This window comes from Eriocheir sinensis, chromosome 23 (assembly GCF_024679095.1).
Source record: "Eriocheir sinensis breed Jianghai 21 chromosome 23, ASM2467909v1, whole genome shotgun sequence".
Lineage (NCBI taxonomy): Eukaryota > Metazoa > Arthropoda > Malacostraca > Decapoda > Varunidae > Eriocheir > Eriocheir sinensis.
The window spans coordinates 3,196,835-3,221,834 of NC_066531.1; the positions used below are offsets into that span (position 1 = coordinate 3,196,835).

Sequence of the window (25,000 nt, forward strand, 5' to 3'; positions counted from 1 at the left end):
CTCATGTTCACTGCTAGAGCTACCCACTGCCCCTAATGTCTTTACTAATCTCTATTTCTCTCTGTGTCTTACTAACTAATACTCCTTTTCCTTTTTCTCTTCCTACATTCTCTTCTTCGTCTTCTGTGTTATTTTTGATTTACGCGTTCCTGTCCTGTCTATTACTTGATCTACACACTCTTCCTAATGTCTTAACTAATCTCTATTCCTCTCTGGCTCAATAACAAACACTCCCTTCCGTTTCCGCTAATATCTTTATTTTCTTAATGTTCTTTTCCTGTTCGGTTAAGACCAGTATTACTCTCAACGACACCCTTTCCTGTTCACCTTTTGAGCAACCCCGGTATTGTTTTCAACTTGTCCCATTCCTGTATACTTCTTAATCTGGCCTGTTCTTAATTGCTCCACTAATCGCTGTTCCTGTTTTTCTTTTACACTAATAAACATCTTTTTATCCTGTTCGCTCAAGACCTGTATTGCGTTCAACTTGTTCCATTCCTGTATGCTTCTTGAACTGCCCACTGTCCCTATCGGCTCCACTAATCTCTATTCCTGTCTATCTCTTACTAATAAACATCCTCTTAATTTACAGTTCTTTTTTATCCTGTTCGCTCAAGACCTGTATTGCGTTCAACTTGTTCCATTCCTGTATGCTTCTTGATCTGCCCACTGTCCCTATCGTCTTCACTAATCTCTATTCCTCTCTGTCTCTTAACTAACAAACACACTCTCCCAACTGACTAACTCATTCTTCTCCTCTTCCTCATGTTCTTACGTTCATGTCCCAAGGATTTTTTTAGCTAGAGCGAATCTTGATTTCTTTTTCAATTCTGTTCATCTTTTCGTCAAACTGTTTTTCTCTCATTTTCTCGTTACTTTCTTTTTTTTTCAGTTATTATATTTTCTCTCCATTTCTTTGTGTTTCTTTTTTGAATGTCGTTTAATCTTTCCTCCAATTTTTCATCGCTTTTTTTATTAATTGGTTTCTCACCATTTTTGAACTTTTTCTTAATCTTCTCTCATTTGTCTCATTAAATTCTCGTTTTTGGGGGAATCATTTAACCTTCTCAAATTCTTTAGATACCATTTTTTTCTTCATTGCTTTCAAGTTGATCACGTTTTTTTTTTCATTCTCTCTCTCTCTCTCTCTCTCTCTCTCTCTCTCTCTCTCTCTCTCTCTCTCTCTCTCTCTCTCTCTCTCTCTCTCTCTCTCTCTCTCTCTCTCTCTCTCTCTCTCTCGTATATACTGCTATCTTTTGTAACTGTAGTGTCTGTTTCATGTATATTCTGTCTACCTTCTATGAATACCACGGCTCTATGCATACTGGGTGTCTGTCTGTCTGTCTGTCTGTCTGTCTGTCTGTCCTTATTTAGCTATTCGTTTACAAGTCTGTACGCCTCTGCCAATTAGTGTTTATCGCACATACAAAAACAAACACTTTCACACTCACTCACACCCAGACATACACAAAACACCCCTCCCCCCCCACCCCACCCCCACCCCACACACACACACACAAACTCCCCCCACTCACCCATCCTCCCCACACACAAACTCCACCCCCCACATACACACACACACAAACTCCCCACCCACCCACACACACGCACACAAACACAAGCTCTCCTCCCCCCCACCCAACCCCACACACCTTCCCTCATGCAGTTCCGTTCAGGAGCGGCTGAACGAACGGTGTTTTCTTTAAACATGCCGGCAGCCTCGACGCAGCCTGTTTACCAAAGAGCCAGTAGGTACAAATGGCAGGCAGGAAGTTGTCGCCGAATACAAGATGAACAGCCAGGTTAACAAAAGCCGAGCGGTGGCGTAATCAGGTATATTTAGGGAAGCTGACGGGCCCTCGAACTCAACAACGCCTGATCTTGTACACGCACACATGCAGGAATCTTTGTACAGTGTTTACATATCGACATTCATCTTCAGAAACAAGACTTACAGATGAGAGAGAGAGAGAGAGAGAGAGAGAGAGAGAGAGAGAGAGAGAGAGAGAGAGAGAGAGAGAGAGAGAGAGAGAGAGAGAGAGAGAGAGAGAGAGAGAGAGAGAGAGAGAGAGAGAGAGAGAGAGAGAGAGAGAGAGAGAGAGAGAGAGAGAGAGAGAGAGAGAGAGAGAGAGAGAGAGAGAGAGAGAGAGAGAGAGAGAGAGAGAGAGAGAATCTACGACGTAAACTATAGGGGATCATACACCCGGGAGCGCGTAATCACTCGCATGTATCAAATCCCAGGATCAATGTTTTCAGGAGTGTAATTTACCGAACATTAATTGCAGTGATTATGGTACATCACATGAGCCAAGCAAGATGGCGCCACTATAAACAACTGCCTGCGCCATAACGGGGTGGGGCCGACAACCATAGGCAAAACATAAAAACCGATAAATAAACTATAAAAAAATGCACCGAGAGCCTCCAGTGTTGATCTTTTTCGCTAAAGTTCCGATTATGGCGCCAGTAGGCTTTTTTTGTGGGGCCTAGTGGTCGGCCCTAGACTGTTACGAGGCAGGCAAGTGTTTATAGTGGCGCCATCTTCCTTGGCTCATGCTGCTCCCCGAATCTCATCTGTGATCCTCTTTATGAGAGAATCTAGAGTCCGGGTTGATAGGTGGTCTTCAGGACACTATGTGGGTAGTCTCAGGACACTCGGCGGTGACTTAACCCGTCTGCTGCGATTGGCACGGATTTGGCCTTCACTGGTAGCCTGGTCACGTATACTCCAATGTCTTTCTCTGCCTCTGTGGTGGATAGTGGAGTGTTTCCCATGTGGTATTGGTGTGCTGGATATCCCTTCACTATTAGCCTGGTCACATATACTCCAATGTCTTTCTCTGCCTCTGTGGTGGATAGTGGAGTGTTTCCCATGTGGTATTGGTGTGCTGGATATCCCCTCCCAAGGTGCAGGACTTTATGGTCGGTATTATAAGACTTTCGCGTCTCACATCAGCTATTTCTAAAGGTCAAAGAGGGGGTCAGTCGGGTTCTAATGAGTGTTTCGTCAGGTTCACGATACAGAGGAAGGGTCACACTACCACCAGGGTCATAAAACTACCCCTGGAAATGCCCACAACTCCTACGAAAGCCTTGTCAAATATGTGTTTCTAGGTTCACAGTACAGAAGAAGGGTCACACTACCACCAGGGTCATAAAACTACTCCTGGAAATGCCCACAACTCCTACGAAAGCCTTGTCAAATAGGTGTTCTTGGGCGGCTAAATGTCTTATAAAACGACACTATATTTTTCTTCATTGAATTGTAGCAGCCACTTTTTGTTTCATTTCTTCAGCTTGGTGATGTCTGAGTGTAGGAAATCCGCAGTCAAGGAGTTAAAATTGTGGACAGGAGGAGGTTGAGGCGGTCGTGAGTGGGGTGACGCAAGCAGGGGCATCCCGCAGGACCCTCGCCTGACGTCACGAGTAAACAATGTTACCTATTAGGACACCTTCGTACGGGTGGGAGAATTGTGTTAATGAAATGGTGTGTTTGACTTTGTGTGTGTGTGTGTGTGTGTGTGTGTGTGTGTGTGTGTGAGAGAGAGAGAGCGTGTGTGTGTGTGTGTGTGTGTGTGTGTGTGTGTGTGAGAGAGAGAGAGAGAGAGAGAGAGAGAGAGAGAGAGAGAGAGAGAGAGAGAGAGAGAGAGAGAGAGAGAGTGTGTGTGTGTGTGTGTGTGTGTGTGTGTGTGTGTGTGTGTGTGTGTGTGGTGTGTGTCTCTCTCTCTCTCTCTCTCTCTCTCTCTCTCTCTCTCTCTCTCTGACAAAAAAAAAATCTCTTCATAAACAAAACGACAAATCCAAAACTTTCACTGAAAAAAAAAAATCCCTTACTGTCTAATCTCTATAAATTTACCGCTGGGAAAAAAAAATATGTATGAAGACTGAAATTAAACATACAGTTCTCCGCGACCAGTATGATTTATTTCCCTTCCATAGACGGTAATTTTTATAGCAAGGGAGGCAGGTAAGGATCACGGACAAATAAACATATAAAGCCTCTTACAACCGATCACAAGAGTTTACATTTCTATAAACAGTTGAATATCGCAGGCAATCACACACATACCGCGTAAACACATGATTGAGACGGTCACGTCGACCCATTGTATACCAGCATAAGATATCTATTTTAACCAAGGGTATAGGAAGAAGAGGAAGTGGGTTAGTGGATATGGTACAATTGGGGGAGGGGAAGGACAGCAAGGCCAGTAATTTTTAACATTCAGGGGCTTATACACCGACAGTAGGCAGGGTTTTCGTAAAAGAAGTGGATATTTACATGGGTAGTTTTATGAGCCTAGTGATAGTACACCCACATTTGGTAAGGTTTTCGTATAAGTAGTGGATATTTACATGGGTAGTTTTATGAGCCTATTGATAGTACGCCCACATTTGATAAGGTTTTCGTAACAGAAGTGGATATTTACATGGGTAGTTTTATGAGCCTATTGATAGTACGCTCACATTTGGTAAGGTTTTCGTATAAGAAGTGGATATTTACATGGGTAGTTATATGAGCCTATTGATAGTCCGCTCACATTTGATAAGGTTTTCGTATAAGAAGTGGATATTTACATGGGTAGTTTTATGAGCCTAGTGATAGTCCGCTCACATTTGGTAAGGTTTTCGTATAAGAAGTGGATATTTACATGGGTAGTTTTATGAGCCTAGTGATAGTCCGCTCACATTTGGTAAGGTTTTCGTATAAGAAGTGGATATTTACATGGGTAGTTTTATGAGCCTAGTGATAGTACGCTCACATTTGATAAGGTTTTCGTAACAGAAGTGGATATTTACATGGGTAATTTTATGAGCCTATTGATAGAACGTTCACATTTGGTAAGGTTTTCGTAACAGAACTGGATATTTACATGGGTAGTTTTATGAGCCTATTGATAGTCCGCTCATATTTGATAAGGTTTTCGTATAAGAACTGGATATTTACATGGGTAGTTATATGAGCCTATTGATAGAACGTTCACATTTGGTGAGGTTTTCGTATAAGAAGTGGATATTTTAATGGGTAGTTATATGAGCCTAGTGATAGTACGCTCACATTTGATAAGGTTTTCGTAACAGAAGTGGATATTATTTACATGGGAAGTTATATGAGCCTATTGATAGTACGCCCACATTTGGTAAGATTTTCATATAAGGAGTGGATATTTTCATTGGTATAGTTTTATGAGCCTAGTGATAGTACGCTCACATTTGGTAAGATTTTCGTAACAGAAGTGGATATTTACATGGGTAGTTTTATGAGCCTAGTGATAGTACGCTCACATTTGGTAAGGTTTTCGTATAAGTAGTGGATATTTACATGGGTTGTTTTATGAGCCTAGTGATAGTACGCCCACATTTGATAAGGTTTTCGTAACAGAAGTGGATATTTACATGGGTAGTTTTATGAGCCTAGTGATAGTACACCCACATTTGACAAGGTTTTCGTATAAGAAGTGGATATTTTCAAGGGTAGTTTTATGAGCCTAGTGATAGTACGCCCACATTTGGTAAGGTTTTCGTATAAGTAGTGGACATTTTCAACGTTAGTTTCATAAGTCAAGTGATAGTTTGACAAGGCTTCTGAACCGTGAACGTGAAATTGAAGCTTCTAAGGACTCGACTATTACCCTTTGTGGCCTTTCAAAGTAATTATTGTGAGAGCCAAAAGTGTCTAAGAGTACGGGGCTAGGAGTGTATCGTTGTGTGAGAGAGCAGAGCAAGGCGGTGTGATTCATTATGTCACGCAGCGAAGATTGTAGTTAGGGATTTTATACATCTTTTCCCCTCCTCATGTATTCACAATCACCTTTTAATTCTTTGCTTGAGTGTGATTTGTAGCGTGAATGATATGCCACACTAACCTATAATATAATGGCCATGGATCTAGGTTCGCTGTGGAGGCTGAACTCATGCCTCTCCTGCTGTATTTCGTGTATTTATAATTATCTCTTGCTTCTTTGCTTCAGCTTGATTCGTGGTGTCAACGCTATGCTACACTAACCTATAATATAATGGCCATGGATCTAGGTTCGCTGTGGAGGCTGAACTCATGCCTCTCCTGCTGTATTTCGTGTATTTATAATTATCTCTTGCTTCTTTGCTTCAGCGTGATTCGTGGTGTCGACGCTATGCTACACTAACCTATAATATAATGGCCATGGATCTAAGTCCGTTGAGCTGCGATTTCACGGACTCTCAAGGTTGATAGATTATGACCAGCACGAGGGAAAAGTTGAGACAAAAACCTAACATAAGCGCATCTCACTTTACGGAACTCGATAGAAAATGCGCATATAGACAAGTGCGAGGCGGTAGGGTACGTAAGCTTTCAAGGATACACATTTGATATTAAGCACGAGAAAGGATTAAAAAACAGAGAGAGAGAGAGAGAGAGAGAGAGAGAGAGAGAGAGAGAGAGAAACAGCGAGACACACACACAAACACACAAACACACACACACACACACACACACACACACACACACACACAGAGGCAATAACAACCAACCACAAGCAAGCACAGTGCAGGACAAGACACAAGCCCCGTAAGACATAAATATAGACAATTTATTCGAGGAGGAAATAGCTCGTCCACGTATGCCACCTGGTTCGTGCGGAGTGTGCCTCGCACCTGCCCGCCCCAGAGGAAGGATGAACAGCTAAGAACACACCCACCAGGACGTTCCTCGCGTACTTCCCAGAGACCGCTTGAGTATGCTTCAGGTGACCCCATAACCGGGCAGGTGTGGCAGGAGGCTGTGGAAAGGTGGGAGCAGAGGGTGGACGCGGAGAGAGAGGCAGGAGAGAAGGGAGAATGAGACAGTGCGAGGGAAAGACGGAGAGAGACAAAGGAATGGTCGAGAGAGGAGGTAGAGGGAGGGAGCAAGGAATGACTGAGAGATGGAGGTAGAAGGAAAGTTAGAGGCTGTATAGGTCTGCAGGAGGATGGGGAACAGGAGGAAAAGAAACGGTAGACTGGAAGTGTTTGAGGAAGGAAAAGGAGAGAAATGCTGGATTGAGAGAAGGTTAAGGAAGGTTGGAGGCTGCGGAGGTGCCGAGGAGGGAGAAAGGAATGAGAGAAGGAGGTAGAAAGAAAATTGGATGCTGTATAGGTCTGCAGGAGGAAGGGGAACAGGAGGAAAAGAAACGGTAGACTGGAAGTGTTAGAGGAAGGAAAGGGAGAGAAATGCTGGATTGAGAGAAGGTTAAGGAAGGTTGGAGGCTGCGGAGATGTCGAGGAGGGAGAAGGGAAGCAGAAGAGGAAGAGAAACAGAGGAAGAAAAAGGAGAGAAATGCTGGATTGAGAGAAGGTTAAGGAAGGTTGGAGGCTGTAGGGATGGGAGGATGAGATAGAGCTTACATTATGGGGCTGTATTACTAAACATTTCGTCCCCCAAGTTCACAAGGTTTTCGTAGGATTTGTGAGCATTTCCAGAAGTAGTTTTATGGCCCTGGTGGTAGTTTGACCCTTCTTCTGTACCGTGAACCTAAAGAAACACTCATTAGAACCCGCTTCATCCCCTCTTTGACCTTTAGAAATAGCTGATGTGGGAACCAAAAGTGTCTTGTCATACCGACCTATAAGTCAGGCCAAGATCGTTCAGTAAAGCCCCGTCCACACTGTGCTGACTCGGGCCACGACAACCCAGCGACTTGCTACCATTCGGGTCCTATTTCTGTATCGTCTCTTGTCCTTTCTTCACTCTCCCATTCTCTCGACTCTCTTGCCGGTTCGTGTTTTGATATTCTTAAACTTTTAGGCCGCTGGCACGCGAGCGAATAGGCGCACTTAACATCACCAAATTGTGGGGTACAAACTTGGCTCAGGGACTGTTTTTTGGGGGTCCACTGAAGGTACCGGGCTAAGGGTCGAAACATCACCAAATTGTGGGGTACAAACTTGGCTCAGGGACTGTTTTTTGGGGGGTCCACTGAAGGTACCGGGCTAAGGAGTGTCCGAACGAGATATTTTGTTTTAATTTATTAATGATCCACGAGACATCCTGGAGTTAAATCAAAGTATATGCTTATCCTTGTATACGTTCAAACACACACACACACACACACACACACACACAGGGGTAATATTTCTGTGGGGTCTGTGGGTCATTCGTAGGAGTTGTGGGCATATCTTCGGGTAGTTCTTAGGACCCAAGTGATAGTATGACAAAGCTACTGGAGTCTGGACCATAGATGCAAAAAGGGACACTCTTGAGAAACCTATTGACCTCCTTGGCCTTCGGGGAGAGATGCCGTGAAAGAAGGAAGCATTTCAGCATACCGGTTGTAGACAGACAGGTTCTGGGGCGCGCGTTTGTCTTGTGACCCCGACTAACTTGCACGAATCGACGCCCCTCTTCCAGAAACCACTTATCGCTTCTAATTTGTTTTCTTTTCCTCTTTTTCCTCCTTTTAGATCCTCTGCATCTTTTCTCGGGTTTCTTTTCCTAAATATCATCAGTTTTCTGTTGACCCCGCATCTACAAATGACTTCTACGCCTTGCTTGATAATTTTTCCTAATTTTTTCCTTCTTTTTTTTTCTCCTTTAACTTTTTTTGTCCACTTTCTCTCGACTTTCTTGCCTCGTAATCGTCATAGACAGTTCCTCCTCTTGAACTGGTATGTTTACTCTCTCTCTCTCTCTCTCTCTCTCTCTCTCTCTCTCTCTCTCTCTCTCTCTCTCTCTCTCTCTACTTGTCTTTTTTTCTTTTACTTTCTCTCATTTTCCTTCTTTCATATTATTTCTTTATTACGTTCTCTCTCTCTCTCTCTCTCTCTCTCTCTCTCTCTCTCTCTCTCTCTCTCTCTCTCTCTCTCTCTCTCTCTCTCTCTCGCAAACTCTTCCTATTTTTTTTATACTTTTTCTCCTTTATTTTTGTAGTTTTAATTCCCTATCTCCCTTTCTTTCCCTTCTATTGCTTTTGTTTTCTTTAAATTCCTGTTGTTTTAATTTCACAGCGTCCTTAACTTTCTGTATCCTCGATTTCATATTCCTTTCCTTCACCAAATTTCTCATGACTTCACTTTTTCTCTCTATTGCGTCAACAGCCAAGAGAATCGAGTAGGAAGGAAGGAAGGGGAGGGAGGGAGGGATTATGAATGAAGGAAGGAAGAATGAGACACGCACGGGGCTGGGGACTTTTGTGTGTGTGTGTGTTCGTCAGAATCTCATAATCTCGTATGCTTCTCGTCATCCGGTCCAGCAAACGTTACTCTATTGTTTTTTTTCCCTATATATTTCCGACTGACTTTTCCTTCTCTTTTATTTTCCCAGATTCTCCGCCTTCTTCTCCGCCTTCTTCTCCTCTCTTTCCTTTCCTACACGTCATACGCCTGATGCAATACGAGTTCTGTTGGAGTTACATCACAGGAAATAGTAGCTGAGAGAGAGAGAGAGAGAGAGAGAGAGAGAGAGAGAGAGAGAGAGAGAGAGAGAGAGAGAGAGAGAGAGAGAGAGAAGGCACAGAAGCGGTTTTAAATAACAAAAAAAAGTTAGATACAGTACGTGTGTGTGTGTGAGAGAGAGAGAGAGAGAGAGAGAGAGAGAGAGAGAGAGAGAGAGAGAGAGAGAGAGAGAGAGATACAAAAACACAGGAGAAAGTTATCCAATACAACACAAAGTTATCCGATACAACACAAGCAACACAAGTTCTTAATAGAAACATCGTCTAGCGAACGGAGCCTAACACTGCCTAACACAACCTAACGCAACACGCAGCTCACAATACACGCTTTGCACTTGACCTCCTTCCCCTTCACCAGCGACGCGACCCTCCCCCTCAGCATCCCTCGCACTACCACCAGCTTGGAGGTACCGGGTGGGGGGGGAGGGAGGCTGAGGCGAGGCGGGGCGGGTCTCACAGTGTACAGAGCAAGGTGGCGGCGGGGTGGAGTGTACCCGGGCGTGACGTCACAGACAGCATGCGTGAGATCATTAGGAAAAGTTTATTATGTAAAAGTAAGCAGACCGTTTCCTTTTTTTTCGGAAAGTGTGTGTGTGTGTGTGTGAGAGAGAGAGAGAGAGAGAGAGAGAGAGAGAGAGAAGGAAGGAAAAAGAGAAAAAAGAAAAAATATTGAAAGAAAAGAAAAAAGGAAGAAAGCAAATTAGAGAGAGAGAGAGAGAGAGAGAGAGAGAGAGAGAGAGAGAGAGAGAGAGAGAGAGAGAGAGAGAGAGAGAGAGAGAGAGACTGAACACACTCCAGGAAAGAACAGCACTACCCATGAACCAAACAAAGCCTCACAGCGCTCCTCAGAAAATGCTAACCCTCCCTGACCACTGAACGGCTCGAGGGAGTTATAGAGATGTCGAGTAACTTCTAATCACAAAATCGTTACCCTTCGTCTGTTACCGTTTCTTTCGTCTTTTTTTTCAAGTGAGGTAAAATGTCCACTGATGGTATAAACATTGACCATACTTCCCATACAGTCTACTAAGGAAGGTCACGCATTTAGAAGACCTGCGGAGGTGGAGGTAGAAGGGAAGAGACCAGCTGAGGCCCATATTGATACCCGCTTTCGGCTCTTACAAGGACTACTTTCAGAGGCCACAAAGGAGTTAAGTTAGGTCAACATGGGTGCTTTTCACGTCCATGGTACAGAAACATTGTCAAACTATCACCAGTCTCATAAAGCTACCCATGGGAATATCAACATCATCTATACGAAAGCCTTATTAAATGTGGGTGTGAGCTCCGAAATATTTGTGAGTGCGGGTCCTGGGTCCATCTTTAACATATCTGGTTCCCATTGCGACTATTTCCCAGTGCCCCAGAGAAGGTTAACCCGTCCGCTGCGATTGGCACGGATTTGGCCTTCACTGGTAGCGTGGTAACATATTGTCCCAGGTCTTTCTCTGCCTCTGTGGTGGATAGTGGAGTGTTTCCCATGTGGTATTGGTGTGCTGGATATCCCTTCACTGGTAGCCTGGTAATATACACTCCCAGGTCTTTCTCTGCCTCTGTGGTGGATAGTGGAGTGTTTCCCATGTGGTATTGGTGTGCTGGATATCCCTTCACTGGTAGCCTGGTAACATACACTCCCAGGTCTTTCTCTGCCTCTGTGGTGGATAGTGGAGTGTTTCCCATGTGGTATTGGTGTGCTGGATATCCCCTCCCAAGGTGCAGGACTTTACATTTTTCTTCATTGAATTGTAGCAGCCACTTTTTGTTCCGCTCCTGCAGCTTGGTGAGGTCTGACTGTAAGAAAACCACCATTTAGGGGTTAACCAGGTTTTCATGGGTGATTTTCCCGTTCAATACGCAAAAGTCCTGTAAAATTATCAATACGGATCACAAAACAGGCCATTAGAATCCCAGGAACTTCTATGAGAGGCTTTTCAAAGAGGCGAACTGAGGGGTCGACACGTCTAGGCTCAGGAGACGGTGTGAAGGAAGGCGTGGGAAGGATGAGCCCCAGGAAGGAGAGAGTGTGCGATCGCCAAGCGTGGGAGACTCATCAAGCCCCATCCAGTCCCATAAGGAAAAGTCAAGACGTTTAACCACAAAGAAGAAAAACTCTACTATGCATTACTCACGCGGCTCATCTTTACGTTTCTCTACAGATTCGTTTTGTATTAATATATTCATTTGAACTTTCTCTTTATTTTAACGTATGATTTGGTGGTTTGCTGTTAGTCGGAGTGTGTCTCTGTCTGTCTGTCTGTCTCTCCTCTCCTCTCCTCTCCTCTCCTCTCCTCTCTCTCTCTCTCTCTCTCTCTCTCTCTCTCTCTCCAGTTGTGTAACCCGTCTGGTGGTCTTGAGGCGGTGAGTGAGTCAGAGAAGGAGGTGGAATGTGTGCTGCCGGCTGGGGGAATGTGGTAAGACCGGGGATGTGCTCGCATGCTGGGAGGGGTGTGAGAGGCAGGGAAGGGGCAGAAAGGGGATGTATGATGTATGCCGGGGAAGGTGTGAGAAGGGCTGTATGGTGTGTTCCGAGCAGGGTATACCCGATATCTTTATTGGTATGTGGCGCCTAGTTTTGAATGGGTTAGGTTACGTTCGGTCAGGTTAGGTTAGGCTAGGTCAGGTTGGAATGACGTTTCTCCGCAAGCAAGAGAGAGAGAGAGAGAGAGAGAGAGAGAGAGAGAGAGAGAGAGAGAGAGAGAGAGAGAGAGAGAGAGAGAGAGAGAGAGAGAGAGAGAGAGAGAGAGAGAGAGAGAGAGAGAGAGAGGGAAACCGACGAACATACCAACTTGGAAAACGGACGGCGAGACTTTACCGTGTGTGTGTGTGTGTGTGTGTGTGTGTGTGTGTGTGTGCAGAGAATGTATAATGTTCCTCGTACACTAATTTTCCTCATTATCTCCTTCCTGTTTTAATTAACGCGCAGATCGTTAGTTCGTCTTCCCTCCATGGTCGGTATGCTCAGACATTTCCGCATCTCACAACACAACAATTTCCAATGTCCGAAAAGTAGGCAAACAATTTTCTCACGAGTCTTTTTTTCACATTCATGAGACAGAAGCTTCGTCACACTACCATTAGGGTCATAAAACTATCCGTGGAAAGACCCACAACCCCTACGAAAGCCTTATCAAGTGTGTGTGTGTGTGTGTGTGTGTGTGTGTGTGTGTGTGTGTGTGTGTGTGTAGGCCCCTAAACCTTATGGAATACGCCCTAAACTAATCTAACCTAACCTAACCTAACCAAACCTAACCTAACCTAACCTAACCAAACCTAACCTAACCTAACCTAACCTAACCAAACCTAACCTAACCTAACCTAACCTAAACGTTATAGCATACGGCCCGACCTGCTTCATAAATTCAAAGACTTTAATTTGGTCCATTCTTAAACGTTTTGGCCTTTCATTGGGTCTATTTTCCTAAGCCACAGAGAATATTAGCAGGGTTTTCATGAGTGATTTTTCCCGTTGGACAGAGTGGAGTCAAAAGCTCTTCGTCTCATGAACTCCCCTTCTTTTACTATATAGCAGTCTTCCATCTCTCAAACTCCACCGCATTATTGCATCTTTATCTTCTACTGATATTTTAACCCCTTGACTACGGATTTCCTACAGTCAGACCTCACAAAGCTACAGAAATGGAACAAAAAGTGGGAGAAATGTAAAGTCCTGCACCTTGGGAGGGGATATCCAGCACACCAATACCACATGGGAAGCACTCCACTATCCACCACAGAGGCAGAGAAAGACCTGGGAGTGTAAGTTACCAGGCTACCAGTGAAGGGATATCCAGCACACCAATACCACATGGGAAGCACTCCACTATCCACCACAGAGGCAGAGAAAGACCTGGGAGTGTATGTTACCAGGCTACCAGTGAAGGGATATCCAGCACACCAATACCACATGGGAAGCACTCCACTATCCACCGCAGAGGCAGAGAAAGACATGGAGTATAGTTACCAGGCTACCAGTGAAAGCCAAATCCGTGCCAATCGCAACGGACGGGCTAATGCTAACTGCTCTACTGAACTTGCTAGCTTCATCCCGCCACCCCTCCCATGGCCCCGCTGCACACGACATTCTAAAAGTTTTTGCGGCATTTTTCATCCTTCCACCATATATAAAAGAAGTTACCAAAGCATTTACATCTACAAGAAAATGTTTCAAGGCCCAGGGTTATTTTTTTATTGAGCGAGTAAATGTTTAACACACGAACCATCAGCACTGAGGAGTCATCATCAAGGACACACATATAAAAACTGAAATACTTGAATAACAGGGAGAGGGTGGCTGCGTGGCTGAGTGGTTAGCGTTGGTTCGCGTCCCGCCCACCGCCACCAAAGTCTATATATACCAAGTCAAGCCACACGCAGGTTTGTGGGAGGAGACACGGCCGAGGCGTGGTTTATGCGTGACGTTGCTTGGAGCCAAACTAGAGAATGTAGAAACAGGGATTTAGAGAAAACGAAGAAAGGCGGACTAATTTAAATCAATCACTTCAACATGCCCTCCCTCACACCCCACACCGCCGTTTGTAGGCATTGGAATTACAGTCACGCAATAGCACAATAAAAAGACATTTTTTCGTCAGTGGCTTGCCTGAACGCGCTGTGAAAGAAGGCGAGAATGCACATCCAGAGTGCACACACGGCCCCAACTTTAGTCACCCCTGAACTGGCGGGTATTTTTCTTTTGGCTCCAAGTGACGTCATCCCGCTGCTCCGCCCCAAAACCGCCTCCTGCGCGTACCGGTCGCAGTTTTGAAGCAGAGTGACTTGACTTGGTATATATAGACTTAGGCCGCCACAAGCTGGGATTTTTCAGTTACCGTCGAGTCGCCTAGCCGCTTAAGACTACCTCGAGACCACCTATCAACCCGATCCCAAGTTTCTCTATCTAAAAAGAGGATCAAAGATGAGCTCTGGGGGGCAGCATGAGCCAAGCAAGATGGCGCTACTATAAACACTTCCCTGCGCCATAACGAGCAGGGGCCGACCATCAGGCCCCACCAAGAAAGCGTACCGGCGCTATTGGCAGAAACGTAAAAAAATAAATATATAAATAAATCAAATATAACCACATACGTTTTCCGACATGAAGAAAAGCTTACTGTCTACATAATCATATACGTTTTTAGTGACATAATCATATACGTTTTTAATGACGAGGAAAAGCTTGCGATAATCGGCGGCTAGTCCAATACATCCCAGCATGATGCACGTTCATATATAAATACACTTTTGTTAACGAATTACAGTGAGTTTTGACTATTTTTATGATATTTGTTGTTGTTGTTGGTGGTGGTGTAGAGAGAGAGAGAGAGAGAGAGAGAGAGAGAGAGAGAGAGAGAGAGAGAGAAAGGAGAGAGAGAGAGAGAGAGAGAGAGAGAGAGAGAGAGAGAGGACAGAGCAAAAAAAATAGAAAGAAAAGAAAAAAAAAAGGAAGAAAAGAGCAAATGAGAGAGAGAGAGAGAGAGAGAGAGAGAGAGAGAGAGAGAGAGAGAGAGAGAGAGAGAGAGAGAGAGAGAGAGAGAGAGAGAGAGAGAGAGAGAGAGAGAGAGAGAGAGGAAAGAGAGAGCAGACCAGATTCCTTAAGAGAGAGATTCCTTAAAAACAGCAGCGGATTAGGATTAGCGAGTGACTGAATACCCCAAGCCACACCGCACTCAGTCCCCCCCACCACCTAAACCTTCCTTGATGCTGAGAGAGAGAATGAAGAGAAGATAGGAAATGGCCAAGTACGGTGTGAGGTCTGGTCTGTCGATACAGTATTAATTTTTTTGCAGTAAAGAAGGCATCTCAAGGGTAAGACGAATAGATTAAGCCCGCTAATCACTGCTCCTATAGATAAACGAGTGGCCAAAACAGAGGTCAGGTTCGAATGTATATAAGTCAAATCTATATTGTTTCTGGATCTACTTTCTTTACATGGAATTGCCTAAAACCGCTGATCAGCACTTGTAGGCATCACAGGTGAGTGAAGCTGGAAAGTTTCGTTTAGTCGGCGCAACATCTGTGGTCATATGTCGGAGAGAGACAGAAGGGGAAGGAATTATAGGAGAAGGGAACAGACCCCAGGAGACGGGACACAACCCCCGATTAATACCTGGTACCCATTCACTGCTGGGTGGACAGGGGCGTAGGGTACCGGAAAACCCGCCCAAATTTTTCCACTCCGTCCGGGAATCGAACCCGGGCTCTCTCGATTGTGAGCCGAGTGTGCTAACCACTGCACCACAAAGCCCCCTCTATGAACATAATAAAACACTGATTAAAACCCCGAATGATCTTGTTTTCGGAGTTTGGAATGGTAAAGTGGGAGGCGGGAGCGTATGAGAATTTTTTTTTTTTTTTTTTTTTTTTTTTCCAGGTGGGGCCTGATGGTCGGCCCAGCCCGTTCTGGCGCAGGCGAGTGTTTTATTGTGGCGCCATCTTGCATTGGCTCATGCTGCCCCCCGAACTCGTTCTTGATTCTTGGACGGCTTCCTCTAGAGTCCGGGTTGATGGGTGGTCTTGGCGGTGAATGAAAAATCCGAGTGGTAGCGTGGGGATTCGAACCCGCGTCGTCCATCACGCGGTGAATGTGGGCCCAGTACGCTACCATTTCGGCCACCGCCTACCCAATGATGGGGAGGGGAAAGGTTCTTGAGATGATGTAGGTTGTCTGATGGTAGAAGAGGGAGGTGGTCGGGTGGGATAAGAAGGTAAGGCTGTTTGATGCTTTCGAGTCTCACAACAACTGCTTTCCAAGGCCACAAAGGATATGAATCGAGTTCTTTTGAGTGTTTGTCACGTTCATGGTGCAGAGGATTTGTCAAACTACCACTAGGCTCATAAAACTACCCTTGGGAACATTAACACATCCTCTACGAAGGCCTATTCAAATGTAGTGTGCTAGCCCCGAGGTAGCGTTCATGGTGTAGAGGTCTTGTCAAACTACCACTAGGCTCATAAAACTACCCTTGGGAACATTAACATATCCTCTACGAAGTCCTATTCAAATGTAGTGTGCTAGCCCCGAGGTGGTTCATGGTGTAGAGGTCTTGTCAAACTACCACTAGGGTCATAAAACTACCCATGGGAACATTAACATATCCTCTACGAGGTCCTATTCAAATGTGTTGTGCAAGGCCCGACGCAAAATTAATACAAAGGTTGATGGTATGCTTTTGATTATGCTTATTTATGGTAACTTTTTATCCATTTACAATTCTTCCCGTGACAGAAAATGCGTTAGTGTGACGGAGGTCTTCAAAAAAGTGATAAACGGAAATAGACTCAAGAAATGGTGTTGATTAGAACGTGTATGAATCCAGTAAGCACACACACACACACACACACACACACACACACACACACACACACACACACACACACACACACACACGCACATCGCTTACCTCACCAACCACCACCTCCTTTCATTAAAGATTTAGTTTACTTTTTCTCTGGAATTTCCTTCTCTCACGTCATCCCTTCTTTCCCTCTCCTTCTCTTCCTCCTCCTCTTCCTCTGATATGTTCCTCCTTTCCTTTCCTCCCCCTTTCACTTCGTTCCTCCACTTTCTCTCCCTTCCTCCTTTCCATTCCTCTTCTTCCCTCTTCCCTTCTTCCCTTCCTTCCTATCACCCCTACTCTCCTCTTTCATTTCCCCTTCCCTCCCTTTCCTTTCGTTCACTCCTTCCCTTCCTCCCTTTTCCTCCTCCCCTTCCCATGCCCTTCCTCTCATTCCTCCCCTTCCTCCCTCCTTCTCATCATTCCTCTCCTCCCTCTCTCCCCTTCTCCCTTCCCCCCTCCTATCCTCTTCAAATCCTCAGGCACCTTAAAAAGTTCAGTAACATCAATCTCTACAAGTTCTTTAAGCTGCAAACCAATCCAAGGGAAAGATATAATGGTTCACCCGTGCAAGCGAGCCGAGGCAGTACAATGGCAAGAGCTACCTCTCAAACCGGGTCATCCGCCACTGGAACAAACTCCCTTCAGAAGTAGTAAGTACGATTACCATTAATTCACTTAAAAATCGAATCGACCGTTATTTCGTTGCGTCAGGACTTAAGCTCCGTTCACAATGTGCCGACTCTGGACCACGACAACCCAGCGACTTTTCCATTTGACAAGTTGGTTCCCACGCTCCAAGAAGGCAGGGAGGTTTTATTGGGGTCTTGGTGTCTTGCCGACCGTCTGGGACATTCGGCCAACTAGTCGCCAGCATGTCGTGCTAACCCTCACGACTCCAGACTCCCGCCACGACGTCGGCGCAGCATTCAGCAACACTCTCAAGACCTCTTTCAGGACATGCCCGACCCTTTCACATCAACACCCAAGACCTCGTGTACCCTAGAGTCGTGGGGAGTCGTGGCCCAGAGTCGGCACAGTGTGAACGGGGCTTAAAGTGATCACCGAGGAGGATAGGTAGGATAGGAAGCTTAATAGATACACATTCCGGAGCCACAATGAGAGCGTATAACTAACATTCCTTATTCCATGGCTTATCCCTCATTGTTCTCTCTCTCTCTCTCTCTCTCTCTCTCTCTCTCTCTCTCTCTCTCTCTCTCTCTCTCTCTCTCTCTAAGTGGCTGTCGAGCAGATTAAACCACCATGCACCAGGGCCGGCAGCCTCGTCATGAACCAGTAAACTTTCTGTTGCCTGCATTTCCATGTCTCCGTGGATTTTCCTTTTCATTCCTTCCCTTCGTCCGGAAATACTCCTCCTCCTCCGTCTCCGCCGCCGCCTCCTCCCAGACGCCCTCCGTGACCCTTCCGCCGCCTCAACCTTCACCCACAAAAGTTCTGGCTTTCCTAGTACACGTCAGCCCATTTTTTTTCCTCTCCCATGATGATGTAAGTCGATGGAGTAATCTCTCTCTCTCTCTCTCTCTCTCTCTCTCTCTCTCTCTCTCTCTCTCTCTCTCTCGTCTTTCCAAAATGTACTGCACTGTTTGCGAAAGGAAGTTCCATCAATCAATCTCTCTCTCTCTCTCTCTCTCTCTCTCTCTCTCTCTCTCTCTCTCTCTCTCTCTCTCTCTCTCTCTCTCTCTCTCTCTCTCTCTCTCTCTCTCTCTCTCTTTAATTACCTCTCATTTCCTCTTCTCCACAAGCATTTATGATGTGATGCTTTCCTTCTCTCTCTCTCTCTCTCTCTCTCTCTCTCTCTCTCTCTCTCTCTCTCTCTCTCTCTCTCTCTCTCTCTCTCTCTCTCTCTCTCTCTCTCTCACCACATGACTGCCAAGCCTGTTCCACTCATCCACCGCTGTTCGTAAACCAATTTTTGCCTATGTCCCTGTTGAATCTGAGTTTATCCAATTTAAACCCATTACTTCGTGTCCTACCCGGTTCTCTTAACAACAAAACCTTATGAATATCCCCCTTATTAAAGCCCTTCATCCATTTATAAACCTCGATCATGTCTCCACGCACCCTTGGCCTTTCTAGAGAATGCAAGTTTAACTGTTTGAGTCTGTCCTCGTGTGGCAAGTTTCTTAACCCCTGAATCATCTTAGTCATCCTCCTCTGCACCGATTCTAACATGCGAGGAGACTTGATCGAAGATGGATGAAGGCCTATAATAAGGGGGATATCATTAAGGTTCTGTTGGTAAGAGAGCCGGGTAGGACACGTAGTAATGGGTTAAAACTGGATAAATTCACATTCAACAAGGACTTAGGCAAAAAGTGATTTACCAACGATACGATAGTCACATTAAAAATAGATTAGATAGTCATGGATAGTGATGTTAGGTGGGGTTAGGCTCACAGGAGATGCCTTGTACATGACTATCGGCCTCTAGCAGACTCCTTACGTTATGTGCTAATGTTCTTATGTGAATTAATAGAATGAGGTTGGATTTTGTAGAGAGATCGTGAGAGAAAGTTGGAAAGTTTCGTTTAGTCGGCGCAACATCTGTGGTCATATGCCGGATAGAGACAGAAGGGGAAGGAATTATAGAAGGGAACAGACCCCAGGAGACGGGACACAACCCCCGATTAATACCTGGTACACTGCTGGGTGGACAGGGGCGTAGGGTATCGGAAAAGCCGCCCAAATTTTTCCACTCCGCCCGGGAATCGAACCCGGGCTCTCTCGGTTGTGAGCCGAGTGTGCTAACCACTGCACCACGAAGCCCCCTAAATCGGGATAGGTAGACTAATAGATAGACTTATATAAATGGATTGATTGACGGCCAGATAGATAAATGTATAGATATACTAATAAGTGGGTAGATAGGGTAGATAGAACAGGTAGATTAATTGATGCACATTCCTGAACCACATTGAGAGCGTATAAGTAACATTCTTTATTTTGTGGCTTATCTCTCTCTCTCTCTCTCTCTCTCTCTCTCTCTCTCTCTCTCTCTCTCTCTCTCTCTCTCTCTCTCTCTCATGCACGGAACGCCATTAACATTCTCACCGGTTCGACACACCCTTGCCATTCAGAGCTGTGGGATCGTACGTCAGGAAGTCCCGGGTAGTACCAACGACACCAGGATGAGGAAGAGGAGGAAAAAAGAAAAATATATGCAATTCTCTCTCTCTCTCTCTCTCTCTCTCTCTCTCTCTCTCTCTCTCTCTCTCTCTCTCTCTCTCTCTCTCTCTCTCTCTCTCTGCTCATAACACGAAGATTGGTGACTCGGTTCTCTCAAACTAAGACGGGCAAAGCCTCCAAGAAGATCTGTGTAGAATTTCAGTTCGGCTTCACAAGTAGGAGATGCCGTTTAAGAAAAGTAGTTTTCAACCCGAAGCAAAAACTAGGAGGTTCGATTATGAAATGCGTGGAAAGTTGGAAAGTTTCGTTTAGTCGGCGCAACATCTGTGGTCATATGCCGGAGGGAGACAGAAGGGGAAGGAATTATAGGAAAAGGGAACAGTTGGAAAGTTTCGTTTAGTCGGCGCAACATCTGTGGTCATATGCCGGAGAGAGACAGAAGGGGAAGGAATTATAGGAGAAGGGAACAGACCCCAGGAGACGGGACACAACCCCCGATTAATACCTGGTACCCATTCACTGCTGGGTGGACAGGGGCGTAGGGTATCGGAAAAGCTGCCCAAATTTTTCCACTCTGCCCGGGAATCGAACCCGCCCAAACCCACATATTGACAAGGCTTTCAGAGGAGTTTTGAAAAATTTCCTGGATAGTTTTCTGACCCCGGTGGTAGTTGGACCTGTCTTCTATACCTTGAACCTAAGAAAACACTCATTAGAACCCGACTGATCTACTTTTTGGCCTTTGCGAAGAGATGATGAGGGCGACAGAGGTGTCTGAGAATACCGACCAAAATTTCTAAGTCCCATTAACCCCATGACCGCGGATTTCATACAAGAAGACCTCACCAAGCTACAGGAATGGAACAAAAAGTGCCTGATACAATTCAATGAGGAAAAAATGGATTCCAGCGCCTTGGGAGAGGATATCCAGCACACCAATACCACAAGGGAAACACTCACTACCCACCACAGAGGCAGAGAAGGACCTGGGACTATATGTTATCAGGCTACCAGTGAAGGGATATCCAGCACACCAATACCACATGGGAAACACTCACTACCCACCACAGAGGCAGAGAAGGACCTGGGACTATATGTTATCAGGCTACCAGTGAAGGGATATCCAGCATACCAATACCACATGGGAAACACTCACTACCCACCACAGAGGCAGAGACGGACCTGGGACTATATGTTATCAGGGTACCAGTGAAAGCCGAATCCGTGCCAATCGCAGGGGACGGGTTAATTAACAAGTCTGCGTTATATGACGAAGTAATTCACTTTCTCTTCCTTCGAAATTAAGTGTATTTGAACGACAAATAACAAAATCTCATGCCTACCTAATCATTCTCATCTGATCAACATAACATACAATCCTCAGATTCGGAGAGAAACACTATCAAGGCTCTCTTCTATTTTTCTTTGAGACATACTGAAAGATTCGGTGTATCTGTTAAGTTGTGCCTCCGGAAAAGTACTGTTCTCGACCTTGCACATCTGTCACATAGAGAGAACAAATCGCGTCACGTGAATCTTGCAATCATAAGAAAACAATGACATTTTCGACAAGCTGCCAAAAGAGACATCCCATCCTCAATACATACCTGAATTTCGACACGGTACCATGTCTTTTATTGACTGCCTGTCGGAATCTGTCCCACCCAAGTTAATTTATATTATCATGCAAGCAAATGATGACGTATGCATGTATATAACTGGGATATCAATAATCACTCTTCTTCTTCTTCTTCTTGTGACCTGTTCCGCTTTGCCTCGCTTTTCAGGACCTCCTTGGTACTTTTTCACACTTAGATGCTTGACTCGGTTACTCTGTGATAGCAAAGATTGGGTTCCGCGATGCCGAGTTAAGGATGGGATGTCTTAGGATACCGGATGACAAATGACACCACGCCACACCACACTATAATAATAATAATAATAATAATAATAATAATAATAATAATAATAATAATAATAATAATAATTCTGTTGCTGCTACTACTACTACAACTACTACTACTACTACTGCTACTACTACTACTACTACTACTACTAGTACTACTACAACTACTACTACCACCACCGCCACAACGTAACGTGTTGACACAGTGTTGAATCAGCGTTTCTCTTCCTGTGCCGCCCCGCCGGACGGCCCCAAATATGGCGGGTCCAGGATACCCTCCCCCACCTCCATGACGCCACCAGACAGTTACAGGTGATGTCACTTTCGGCTTCACCCGCCAGGTATGTGTGACGTGTGTGTGTGTGTGTGTGTGTGTGTGTGTGTGTGTGTGTGTGTGTGTGTGTGTGTGTGTGATGTCAAGATGTCGTAACGTAGGGATGGTAAGGTGGAGGAAATGTCAGGGTTTTTTTTTCTAACCCTTCTTACTCATGGGTAGGCGGTGGCTGAGTGGTAGCGTGCTGGGCCCACATTCACCGCGTGATGGACGACGCGGGTTCGAATCCCCACGCTACCACCTGGGATTTTTCAGTCACCGCCGAGTGGCTTAAAACTACCCACATGCTGTCCTGAAGACCACCCATCAACCCGGACTCTAGAGGAAACCGTCCAAGTGAATCAAGAACGAGTTCCGGGGGGCAGCATGAGCCAAGAGAAGATGGCGCCACTATAAACACTTGTCGACGCCATGACGGGCTGGGGCCGAACACCATCCAGGCCCCTCAAGCAAGCCTACCGGCGCTATAGGCATAGACGTAAAAAAAAAAAAATGCGTCAATGTTTCTCACTTTCATCTATAAAGAATTTCCACTCAGAAGCAAGTAGTGTGTGTGTGTGTAGGTTAGTGGGTCAGAGCGCCAAGCCATGAAAGGGAAGACCAGTGGTGAGACGGTTCGAACCCCGGTCCCGCCCAGTGGCGCCAAGAAGGTCACCCGAAAAGTTTCGTTTAGTCGGCGCAACATCTGTGGTCATATGCCGGAGAGAGACAGGAGGGGAACACACACACACACACACACACACACACACACACACACACACACACACCTGTATCATCATCATCATCATCATATCTCAACAGGCCCCGGCAGGACATGGCATCTGGCACGCGTCACCACCATACCCTACCTAGCCCTTAGTGTTGAGTCTCGATGTAAACGTTCTGTGTACTTAGTAATTCTATCACACTGTCCGGTGAATGTCACTCCCTGGCTTATTATATACCTGACATTTCCTAGTGAATATTCAGCAGGCAGTCAGACGCCGGCCGGAACGATTGTACAGCCCACTCCCTCTCAGGCATATCCGGGGTGGCGGGGCTGCTGGGGGCTAGCCGAGGACCCTGCCGTGCCCTCGCTGCCTCTTAATCACCTGAGAGTGGTTCAGCAAGCACCATATAACTATTTGTCTTACTATCCACGCAAAAATACCCTACATCCCCCACTCAGTTCACCCCACCTGCCCCACACAAAAAGAGAGAGAATGTTGGAAAGTTTGGTTTAGTCGGCGCAACATCTGTGGTCATATGCCGGAGAAAGACAGAAGGGGAAGGAATTATAGGAGAAGGGAACAGTTGGAAAGTTTCGTTTAGTCGGCGCAACATCTGTGGTCATATGCCGGAGAGAGACAGAAGGGGAAGGAATTATAGGAGAAGGAAACAGACCCCAGGAGACGGGACACAACCCCAGATTAATACCTGGTATCCATTCACTGCTGGGTGGACAGGGGCGTAGGGTATCGGAAAAGCCGCCCAAATTTTTCCACTCCGCCCAGGAATCGAGCCCGGGCTCTCTCGGTTGTGAGCCGAGTATGCTAACCACTGCACCACGAAGCCCCCAGACCAGAACGATGCATCCATGAACGAATTTATATGATTTCTTCTCCTGCAAACAACTTTGAATCTTCGGAATATTCCAACGTCTGGCCGAGATTTTGTTCATTATTACTTAATATGTTTGGACTGTTTAATGGTAACATATGGCAACCTTACCAAGGAGCGTAGATGATGAGCGTGGAGCGATTTTTAGTTGTTAGCCAACTCTGACGGGAGAGGAAAAAAATAGTTTTCTCGGTGTAACTCAGGAACTAATTGGCGTATGAGGATTTTGAGGATACCATAAGAATCCTCACTAAATTCCGCTTCGAAACATATATTCGTCTAAAAATGTTGTCCCACAAAATTTCGAGCTAGCGAGTGGGGAAGAGTTGGTACTTAGGATTCATTGTCTACAATACTCTAAACGGAGACTTGAAACAAAATTGTATTGCTTATATATATATTTTCCTCTCTTTTTATTTGTGCATGTTTTAGTACAAGTCTTTATGAAGCCGTTGATACTAAATTTATTGGGGTACGATATATCTGTGAGGGTCAAATACGTCCGGGAATGTACAGTATCGCGGCGGCCCTGAGAAATGCTTGGTGAGTGAAACAGAAACTTATTGGAAACTTGTGCGAGAGGGTTAGCATGTTTGGACTTTATCTCACCTGTTTCCGCTGAGAAAATGTGTTTAACTACCAACATTGATTACAAAGCCGAGCACATCCTGACCTATTCCCCCGTAACTGAAATTTCTCTCCTAGAAGACTCCAATGTTCACCACCAACTTTGGCTCCAGTCCCTTTCACTGAATAGCCAGGAATCCACGCCGGCTTCCTGACGTTGTAACTCCTTTGCCTTTCCCAATAAACGCTTCATTTTCCTTCTTTCTGAGAATACTTTTCATAAATCTGTGCCCAGGGTCTTACGAGAAACAATCCCCAAAGGAAAATTCTTTGGTATCTTTCATCTTTCAACCTTTTTTTTTCGAAGTCATTAGAGATTCGGCAAGGAGTGATTTGCTGATGACCTTGCCTTCCTACTGTTTCTAGGTAATCCTTTCTTTTGTTCTGATAAAGCTGGTTGCCTTGGATACTCTAAGGGTCATATTAGAAGACATTTCACTGCCCAAAAACACTAATTTGACAAGGCTTTCGTAGGAGTTGTGGGCATTTCCAGGAGCAGTTCTATGACCCTGGTGGTAGTGTGACCCTTCCTCTGTACCATGAACCTAGAAACACATATTTGACAAGGCTTTCGTAGGAGTTGTGGGCATTTCCAGGAGCAGTTCTATGACCCTGGTGGTAGTGTGACCCTTCCTCTGTACTG

The 25,000-nt window shown here is 45.4% G+C and overlaps 1 protein-coding gene across 19 annotated transcripts in view; it reads left to right on the forward strand.

Moving 5' to 3' along the window:
* Window positions 1-11,692, forward strand: part of LOC127002415 (uncharacterized) — a 107,579-nt gene extending 95,887 nt beyond the window's left edge. For 15 of the 19 annotated variants that reach the window (XR_007756221.1, XR_007756225.1, XM_050868318.1 and 12 more), the window contains one exon: window positions 10,950-11,692. Coding sequence is in view for 13 of the 19 variants with exons in the window: in XM_050868318.1 (XP_050724275.1) it covers window positions 10,950-11,223 (274 nt within the window). In the remaining 6 variants the exon portion in view is untranslated. The remainder of the gene's footprint in view (window positions 1-10,949) is intronic. The other 4 variants (XR_007756223.1, XR_007756224.1, XR_007756199.1 and 1 more) reach the window with 3 other exon arrangements.
* Window positions 11,693-25,000: the final 13,308 nt, after the last annotated feature.